This window comes from Lampetra fluviatilis, chromosome 55, assembly GCF_964198595.1.
Source record: "Lampetra fluviatilis chromosome 55, kcLamFluv1.1, whole genome shotgun sequence".
Lineage (NCBI taxonomy): Eukaryota > Metazoa > Chordata > Hyperoartia > Petromyzontiformes > Petromyzontidae > Lampetra > Lampetra fluviatilis.
The window spans coordinates 8,916,737-8,927,950 of record NC_136329.1 but is presented as its reverse complement, the minus strand read 5'-3'; the positions used below and the strand labels follow the sequence as shown (position 1 = coordinate 8,927,950).

At 53.8% G+C, this 11,214-nt stretch overlaps 1 protein-coding gene across 1 annotated transcript; it reads left to right on the top strand.

Moving 5' to 3' along the window:
* Positions 1 to 245: 245 nt before the first annotated feature.
* Positions 246 to 10,338, top strand: TYW2 (tRNA wybutosine-synthesizing protein 2). Its single transcript, XM_078879898.1, has 7 exons — positions 246 to 324; positions 2,899 to 3,123; positions 3,944 to 4,380; positions 5,484 to 5,634; positions 6,097 to 6,206; positions 6,593 to 6,750; positions 8,949 to 10,338. Exons 1-7 carry the CDS (start codon positions 269 to 271, stop codon positions 10,143 to 10,145), a joined length of 2,334 nt encoding a protein of 777 aa, XP_078736024.1. The 5' UTR covers positions 246 to 268; the 3' UTR covers positions 10,146 to 10,338.
* Positions 10,339 to 11,214: the final 876 nt, after the last annotated feature.

Sequence of the window (11,214 nt, the reverse complement as noted above, 5' to 3'; positions counted from 1 at the left end):
GCGGGAGCAGTCTTCTGGAAGACGTCTTCTGGAAAAGGAAGACATCTTCTGGAAGAGGAAGATTTGTCCAGGAAGAGGCTTCTGGAAGCGGGAGCAGTCTTCTGGAAGACGTCTTCTGGAAAAGGAAGACATCTTCTGGAAGAGGAAGATTTGTCCAGGAAGAGGCTTCTGGAAGCGGGAGCAGTCTTCTGGAAGACGTCTTCCGAAAAAGGAAGACATCTTCTGGAAGAGGAAGAGACTTTAAAAAAAACACCGTCCGTGGCTTGGCATGGAGAATCGATGCCCAGCGCTGAACGTGAATGTGGCTGTCTCGCAGAGACTCAGGTGAGAGACTCACCACTCACTCACCACTCACTCACTCACCACTCACTCACCACTCACTCACCACTCACTCACCACTCACTCACCACTCACTCACCACTCACTCACCACTCACTCACCATTCACTCACCACTCACTCACCACTCACTCACCACTCACTCACCATTCACTCACCACTCACTCACCACTCACTCACCACTCACTCACTCACCACTCACTCACCACTCACTCACCACTCACTCACCACTCACTCACCACTCACTCACCACTCACTCACCACCACTCACCACTCACTCACCACTCACTCACCACTTACTCACCACTCACTCACTCACCACTTACTCACCACTCACTCACCACTCACTCACCACTCACTCACTCACCACTCACTCACCACTCACTCACCACTCACTCACCACCACTCACTCACCACTCACTCACCACTCACTCACCACTCACTCACCACTCACTCACCACTCACTCACCACTCACCACTCACTCACCACTCACTCACCACTCACTCACCACTCACTCACCACCCACTCACCACTCACTCACCACTCACTCACCACTCACTCACCACCCACTCACCACTCACTCACCAATTACTCACCACTCACTCACCACTCACTCACCACTCACTCACCACCCACTCACCACTCACTCACCACTCACTCACCACCCACTCACCACTCACTCACCAATTACTCACCACTCACTCACCACTCACTCACCAATTACTCACCACACACTCACCACTCACTCACCACCCACTCACTCACCCACTCACCACTCACCACTTACTCACCACTCACTCACCACTCACTCACCACTCACCACTCACTCACCACTCACTCACCACTCACTCACCACCCACTCCCCACTCACTCCCCACTCACTCACTACTCACCCACTCACCACCCACTCACTCACCACTCACTCACCACTCACTCACCACTCACTCACCACTCACTCACCACCCACTCACTCACCACTCACTCACCACTCACTCACCACTCACCACTCACTCACCACCCACTCACCACTCACTCACCACTTACTCACCACTCACTCACCACTCACTCACCACTTACTCACCACTCACTCACCACTCACTCACCACTCACCACTTACTCACCACCCACTCACCACTTACTCACCACTTACTCACCACTTACTCACCACTCACTCACTCACCACTTACTCACCACACACTCACCACTCACTCACCACTTACTCACCAATTACTCACCACCCACTCACCACTCACTCACCACTTACTCACCACTCACTCACCACTCACTCACCACTCACTCACCACTTACTCACTCACCACTCACCACTCACTCACCACTCACTCACCACTCACTCACCACTTACTCACCAATTACTCACCACCCACTCACCACTCACTCACCACTCACTCACCACTTACTCACCAATTACTCACCACCCACTCACCACTCACTCACCACCCACTCACCACTTACTCACCACCCACTCACCACTTACTCACCAATTACTCACCACCCACTCACCACTCACTCACCACTCACTCACCACTTACTCACCACTTACTCACCAATTACTCACCACCCACTCACCACTCACTCACCACCCACTCACCACTTACTCACCACCCACTCACCACTTACTCACCAATTACTCACCACCCACTCACCACTCACTCACCACTCACTCACCACTTACTCACCAATTACTCACCACTTACTCACCACTCACTCACCACTCACTCACCACTCACTCACCAATTACTCACCACTCACTCACCACTCACTCACCACTCACTCACCACCCACTCACCACTCACTCACCACTCACTCACCACTCACTCACCACCCACTCACCACTCACTCACCAATTACTCACCACTCACTCACCACTCACTCACCAATTACTCACCACACACTCACCACTCACTCACCACCCACTCACTCACCCACTCACCACTCACCACTTACTCACCACTCACTCACCACTCACTCACCACTCACTCACCACTCACTCACCACTCACCACTCACTCACCACTCACTCACCACTCACTCACCACCCACTCCCCACTCACTCCCCACTCACTCACTACTCACCCACTCACCACCCACTCACTCACCACTCACCACTCACTCACCACTCACTCACCACTCACTCACCACCCACTCACTCACCCACTCACCACTCACTCACCACTCACTCACCAATTACTCACCACCCACTCACTCACCCACTCACCACTCACTCACTCACCCACTCACCACTCACTCACCACACACTCACTCACCCACTCACCACTCACTCACCACTCACTCACCACTCACTCACTCATTCATCCACCAACTCATTCACCCACCCACTCATTCACCCACCCACTCATTCACTGCTACTCACTAACAGCACTTGCCCCTCCAGCCTGTCACAGGCTACACGGGGGACCTTTGTCTTTGTGTGTTCATTGCTGCTGCTGATGCTACTCGCTAACAGCACTTGCCCCTGCAGCCTGTCACAGGCTACACGGGGGAGCTTTGTCTTTGTGAACTCAGAGATTCTCTTCGGCCAGGGAGCGTCTGGAAGATGGCGGCCTCCTGCATCCGCGGCTGAGGCCTCGTCGCCAGGAGAGCGGCAGGCTTCTGCTGCCGCTGGCGGAGGAGGCCGAGCGATGTGATTGGCTGCCGCTGCGGCTGGCGCTGCAGGAGGCGGGGCTGGCGGCGGCGGACGAATCCGATTGGCCGGCACCGGGCGACGGGTTGGAGGACCGAGGGGAGACGCTCCTCGCACGCGATTGGTCAGTCGGGAGAAACGGCCGCCCTCTGCTGCACTGTCTCTCTCCCCGGACAAACCGGACACAACAATAGAAACAAGAACAATAGAAACCAGAACAATACAAACAAGAACAATACAAATGAGAGAACAATACAAACAAACACAACAACACAAACCGGACACAACAATAGAAACGAGTCACAACAATTGAAACAAGTCAGACCAATACAAACGAGACACAACAATAGAAACGAGACACAACAATAGAAACGAGTCAGAACAATAGAAACAAGTCAGAACAATACACACAGAAACAACAATACAAACGAGTCAGAACAATAGAAACAAGTCAGAACAATACACACAGACACAACAATACAAACGAGTCAGAACAATAGAAACAAGTCAGAACAACGCAAACAAACACAACAACACAAACAGACACAACAACACAAACGAGTCAGAACAATACAAACAGACACAACAACACAAACACACACAACAATACAAACGAGTCAGAACAATAGAAGCGAGTCAGAACAACACAAACGAGTCAGAACAATACAAACAAGAACAACAATAGAAACGAGTCAGAACAATAGAAACGAGACACAACAATACAAACAAGAACAATACAAACAGACACAACAACACAATCAGACACAACACAACAACACAAACAGACACAACAACACCAACAGACACAACAATACAAACAAGAACAATATAAACAAGAACAATACAGACACAACAACACCAACAGACACAACACAAACACAACAACACAAACGAGTCGGAACAACACAAAACGTTGGTACCAGCGACCTCTGCCCCCCCCCCAGGTGGCTGAGCTCTGTGGGCGTCTCCGCTCCGTCTCTCCGGGGCCCCCGGCGCCGACGTGGCCGCCCGGCTTCCTCGCGGCTCCTCCACGCCCTGCGCGCACTAGCGGCCCGCAAGCTCCACGGGAAGGACGTGGAGCTCCGTGGGGGGGACGTGGAGCTCCGTGGGGGAGACGAGCTCCGTGGAAATGACGTGGAGCTCCGTGGGAAGGACGTGGAGCTCCGTGGGGGGGACGTGGAGCTCCGTGGGGGAGACGAGCTCCGTGGGAAGGACGTGGAGCTCCGCGGGAAGGACGTGGAGCTCTGTGTGGGGGACGTGGAGCTCCGTGGGGGGGACGTGGAGCTCTGGGCTCGTGAGGTGCCGAGCCGCTACGAGCGACACGGAGACCTCGTGGTGCTGCCCAGCGGCTCATTCCGCTCACACTACTGGAGGCAGCTGGGTGGGTGTTGTTCTCACTCTCGTTTCTATTGTTCTGACTCGTTTGTATTGTTATCTCGCTTCTATTGTTCTCGTTTGTATTGTTCTCTTGTTTCTATTGTTATCTCGTTTCTATTGTTCTCGTTTGTATTGTTGTGTCTCGTTTCTATTGTTCTCTCTCGTTTCTATTGTCACTCGTTTGTATTGTTCTCACTCGTTTGTATTGTTCTCTCTCGTTTCTATTGTTCTGACTCGTTTGTATTGTTCTGACTCCTTTGTATTGTTCTGACTCGTTTGCATTGTTTTGACTTGTTTGTATTGTTCTATTGTTTCTATTGTTCTCGTTTCTATTGTTCTCTCTCGTTTGCATTGTTCTCTCACGTTTGCATTGTTCTCTCACGTTTCTATTGTTCTCTCTCGTTTGTATTGTTCTGACTCGTTTGTATTGTTATATTGTTTCTATTGTTCTCGTTTGTATTGTTCTGACTCGTTTCTATTGTTCTCTCTCGTTTGTATTGTTATGACTCCTTTGTATTGTTCTCTCTCGTTTGTATTGTTCTCTCTCGTTTCTATTGTTCTCACTCGTTTGCATTGTTCTGACTCGTTTCTATTGTTCTCTCTCGTTTCTATTGTTCTCTCTCGTTTGTATTGTTCTCTCTCGTTTCTATTGTTCTCTCTCGTTTCTATTGTTCTTACTCGTTTGCATTATTCTGACTCGTTTCTATTGTTCTCTTTCGTTTCTATTGTTCTCTCTCGTTTGTATTGTTCTCTCTCGTTTCTATTGTTCTCTCTCGTTTCTATTGTTCTCTCTCGTTTCTATTGTTCTCACTCGTTTGCATTGTTCTGACTCGTTTGTATTGTTCTCTCTCGTTTGTATTGTTCTCGTTTGTATTGTTCTCTCTCGTTTGCATTGTTCTGACTCGTTTGTATTGTTCTGACTCGTTTGTATTGTTCTATTGTTTCTATTGTCCTCGTTTGTATTGTTCTGACTCGTTTGTATTGTTCTCTCTCGTTTGTATTGTTAGATGATGCTGATGCTGTTGATGTTGATGATGATGTTGTTTATGTCGTTGATAACGATGATGTTGTTGATGTTGTTGTTGATGTTGTTGTTGTTGTTGTCAGAGCCGGAGCTGTGGGCGGTGGTAGCGAGGGTGCTGGGCGCGAGCCGCGTGGCGCGCTGCCACCGCGTGGCCCCCGACGACTTTCGCAGCCCCCGCACCCAGCTGCTGCTGGGGGAGCACGGCCACGTGGTGCACCGTGACAACAACATCACGTGGGTGGGGGGTGGGGGAGAGTGGGGGGGGAGAGTGGTGGGGGGGGAGAGCGGGGAGGGAGAGCGGGGGGGGAGAGGGGGGAGTGGGGGAGAGTGGGGGGGGGGGCGGGGGGGGGAGCGGGGGGGGAAGAGGGGAGAGTGGTGGGGGGGGGAGCGCGGGGGGTGGGAGCGGGAGCGGGAGGGGGAGTGGGGAGAGTGGTGGGGGGGGCGGGGGGGGGGAGAGGGGAGAGTGGTGGGGGGGGGGGGAGCGGGGGGGGAGCGGGGGGGGGGGGAGCGGGGGGGAGCACGGTCACGTGGTGCACTGTGACAACAACATCACGTGGGTTTGGGGGAAAGGGGGGGAGTGGGGGGGTGTTGACGGTGTTGACAGTGTTGGTGGTGTTGGTGATGGTGGTGTTGGTGGCGGTGTTGACGGTGTTGGTGGTGTTGGTGGTGTTGGTGGTGTTGGTGGTGTTGGTGCAGGTACGAGTTTGACGTGACGCTCTGCATGTTCTCCAAGGGCAACGAGTCTGAGAAGCTTCACCTGGCCTCGCTCGACTGCCGGGGAGAGACAATCGTAGACCTGTACGCAGGTACACACACCACACATGCACATATACACACATATATATATACACACACATACACACATACACACACGCACACACATATACATACACACACACATACACATACACAAACACATACACACATATATATACACACACACATACACACACACACAGCACGCACACACACACACGCACACACACATACACACACACACATACACACACACACATCCATACACACACACATACACACACACATACACACGCACACATACATACACACACACATACACACGCACACATACACACGCACACTCACACACGCACACACACACACACGCATACACACATACACGCACACACACAAACACACACTCACACACGCGGTGACGACGGTGGTGGTGCAGGCATCGGCTACCTGACGCTGCCGCTGCTGGTGCACGCCGGTGCGGCGGTGGCTGTGGCGTGCGAGTGGAGCCCCCACGCGGTGGCGGCGCTGCGCTACAACCTCGAGCGCAACGGCGTCGCTCAGCGCTGCACCGTTCACCCGGCGGACAACCAGACGGTACGCACGCACACGCATGTACACGTACACACACACGTACACACACACGTACACACACACACACGTACACGCACACACACACGTACACACACACGTACACACACACGTACACACACACACACGTACACACACGTACACACACACGTACACACACACGTACACACACACACACGTACACACACACGTACACACACACACACACGTACACACACACACACGTACACACACACGTACACACACGCGTACACACACACACACGTACACACACACGTACACACACACGTACACACACGCGTACACACACGCGTACACACACACACACGTACACACACACGTACACACACACACACACGTACACACACACACACGCGTACACACGTACACACGCACACACGCACACGTACACACACGTACATACACGCACACATGTACACATGCACATGCACACGCGCGGACACACGCACGCACACGTACACACACACGTACACACACACGTACACACACACGTACACACACATACAAACACGTACATCCATTTAAACCACGTAGTTCGTGAAGCCTTCAATAGCTGTACCGGGGGAATTTCCATCTGGTACAGATACAATGGGAGGCTGATCGATGCCCGGGTGCGGTCAAGGGATGGCTCCCCATTGGCCAAACACGTTGTGTATGCCGATGATTTGGTAATAGCTGCTCACTCAGAAGAGGAGTTGGAGACGCTGCTGCTGAGACTGGAGCGTGCCACTAAGAGGTGGGGCCTTACCATCAGCCCCACCAAAACTAAGCACCTGCCTGGGTATTTTGTACCATCGGACACTCCACCCCCACAACTCCCAATCGGTGATGGGGCAGTTGTGGAGAGAGTGGAGAGTTTCCCATACCTGGGCAGTGTGCTTATGACCGGCTCCAGTTTAACAGCAGAGGTCTCACTCCGAATCAGTCGAGCGGCAATATCTTTTCATCGGTTGCGTAACGCTGTGTGGAAGCTACCTGGTCTGTCGTTCCGCACGAAGCTTCGGGTCTTCTCGGCCACGGTCATTCCCTCCCTGCTCTACGCTTGCGAAACGTGGACCCCCCTAATGGAGCATCTTCGCCGGTTGGAAACATTTAGGCTGGCCTGCCTACGATCCATCCTGGGTTTAACCTGCAGGCTGGATTGTGTGAGGAGCTCACAAATCCTTGAAAGATCTGGGCAAAGTCCCATCGGTGAGCTCCTCCGGCAGACAAGGCTGCGTTGGCTGGGTCATGTAGCCCGCATACCCAGCCACCGCATGCCTACACAGCTTTTGTTCGGCCGGATCGAGGGGGCTAAACGGGCGCGGCACGGGCTAGAGAAGAGATGGAGTGATGTGGTACAGGAGGACGTGGAGCTGAGTGGACTTGCCGATGACTGGTACCAGCGGTGTCATGATCGGCCTCAGTGGAGGAGGCTCGTGAAGGACGCTACTGGGCAGTTGGAGGCAGTCGCCCTCCAACAACAACGGAGGGCGGAGGAGCGACGCTCACAACAACGAACGGAGCGCCGGGTGGCTAAAGCACAGCAAGTTGGTACAGTAGGGGGCAAAGGTGGTGCATCAGCCAGTCATCTCGGTCATCTCGGTCAGTCGACCCGTGGCACCTGCTGGGTCTGCCCCGTGACCTCCTGCCAGCGGGCATTCGACACTTCACGTGGCCTCAAGGTGCACTTGGCCTGGCACAAGCGTCGTGGTGACGTCACCGCCACTTAGTGGCGAATGGCGGTTGTTGTTGTTGTTGTGTGTATATGTGTGTGTGTGTATATGTGTGTATGTGTGTATGTATATGTATGTATGTGTGTATGCGTGTGTGCGTATGTGTGTATATGTGTGTATATATGTGTGTGTGTATATATGTGTGTGTGTGTATGTATGTATGCGTGTATATATATATGTATATGTGTGTGTGTATGTGTGTATGTAAATGTATGTGTGTGTGTATGTGTGTATATGTGTGTATATATGTGTGTGTGTACGTGTGTGTGTATATATGTGTGTGTGTGTATGTATGTATGCGTGTATATATATGTATATGTGTGTGTGTATGTGATGTGTATATGTGCGCGTGCGTGTGTGTGTGTGTGTATATATGTGTGTGTGTGTATGTATGTATGCGTGTATATATGTATATGTGTGTGTGTATGTGATGTGTATATGTGCGCGTGCGTGCGTGTGTGTGTGTAGCTTCGCGAGCGAGGCTTTGCGGACCGCGTGCTCCTGGGGCTGCTGCCGTCGTCCCGGCCCGCCTGGGCTCTGGCTTGTTCGCTCCTGCGGCCGGACCACGGCGGGATCCTGCACATCCATCACAACGTCGTCACCGCCTCCACGCCCACAAAGCCCCCGGTGACATCACTTCCTGCCGAGCACAGCGCCACAGACGTGACATCACTTCCTGCCGACCACAGCGCCACAGACGCGACATCACTTCCTGCCGACCACAGCGCCACTAAAGTGACATCACTTCCTGCCGACCACGACACTAAAGTGACATCACTTCCTGCCGACCACAACACTAAAGTGACATCACTTCCTGCCAACCACAGCGACACAGACGCGACATCACTTCCTGCCGACCACAGCGACACAGAAGTGACATCACTTCCTGCCGACCACAGCGACACAGAAGTGATGTCACTTCCTGCCAACCACAGCGCCACTGACGTGACATCACTTCCTGCCAACCACAGCAACACTAAAGTAACGTCACTTCCTGCCGACAGCGCCACAGATGCGACGTCACTTCCTGCCGACAGCGACACAGACGCGACATCACTTCCTGCCGAGCACAGCGCCACTGACGCGACATCACTTCCTGCCGACCACAACACTAAAGTGACATCACTTCCTGCCGACCACAGCGCCACAGACGCGACATCACTTCCTGCCGACCACAACACTAAAGTGACATCACTTCCTGCCGACCACAACACTACTGACGCGACATCACTTCCTGCCGACCACAACACTAAAGTGACATCACTTCCTGCCGACCACAGCGCCACAGACGCGACATCACTTCCTGCCGACCACAACACTAAAGTGACATCACTTCCTGCCGACCACAACACTACTGACGCGACATCCCTTCCGTGCGAGTGCGGTACCGGCACCGGGGCTGAAGAGGGGCGTGCCGCTTGCGTCTGCGCCAGTGCCCGCCCCGCGTGGCGCGCCTTCGCCCGCGACGCCGTCCGCGAGGTGCGGCACCTGCTGCTCGCCGTCGGGCGGGCCCCGGGGGGGGGGCCGCTGGGGGGGGGCGGGGCGGGGGCGGGGGCGGGGGCGGGGGGCTGGTGCGTGCGCACGGTGCGGGTGGCGCGCGTCAAGAAGTACGCGCCGCGCGTCGACCACGTGGTCGTCGACTTGCATTGCAGCCCGCTCACGTGAACACCTCCGGGCTCAACACGTGACGCCCCCACCCGGCCCCCCACGTGACCCCCCCCAGCCCCCCACGTGACCCCCCCAGCCCCCCACGTGACCCGCCCTTTGAGGCTCTTCGTACGTCCGTCGGTCCGTCTCTTGATCGGTCGGTCAGGGTGGTAGTTTAGCGGTGGTGGTGGTGGTAGTTTAGCGATGGTGGTGGTGGTAGTTTAGCGATGGTGGTGGTGGTAGTTTAGCGATGGTGGTGGTGGTAGTTTAGTGATGGTGGTGGTGGTAGTTTAGCGATGGTGGTGGTGGTGGTTTAGCGATGGTGGTGGTGGTAGTTTAGCGATGGTGGTGGTGGTAGTTTAGTGATGGTGGTGGTGGTAGTTTAGCGATGGTGGTGGTGGTGGTTTAGTGATGGTGGTGGTGGTAGTTTAGTGATGGTGGTGGTTTAGCGATGGTGGTGGTGGTGGTTTAGTGATGGTGGTGGTTTAGTGATGGTGGTGGTGGTAGTTTAGTGATGGTGGTGGTTTAGCGATGGTGGTGGTGGTGGTTTAGTGATGGTGGTAGTTTAGCGATGGTGGTGGTGGTGGTTTAGTGATGGTGGTAGTTTAGCGATGGTGGTGGTGGTGGTTTAGCGATGGTGGTGGTGGTAGTTTAGCGATGGTGGTGGTGGTGGTTTAGCGATGGTGGTGGTGGTAGTTTAGCGATGGTGGTGGTGGTAGTTTAGCGATGGTGGTGGTGGTGGTTTAGTGATGGTGGTGGTGGTGGTTTAGCGATGGTGGTGGTGGTGGTTTAGCGATGGTGGTGGTGGTGGTTTAGTGATGGTGGTGGTGGTGGTTTAGCGATGGTGGTGGTGGTGGTTTAGTGATGGTGGTGGTGGTGGTTTAGCGATGGTGGTGGTGGTGGTTTAGCGATGGTGGTGGTGGTGGTTTAGTGATGGTGGTGGTGGTGGTTTAGTGATGGTGGTGGTGGTGGTGGTTTAGCGATGGTGGTGGTGGTGGTTTAGCGATGGTGGTGGTGGTAGTTTAGCGATGGTGGTGGTGGTAGTTTAGTGATGGTGGTAGTTTAGCGATGGTGGTGGTGGTAGTTT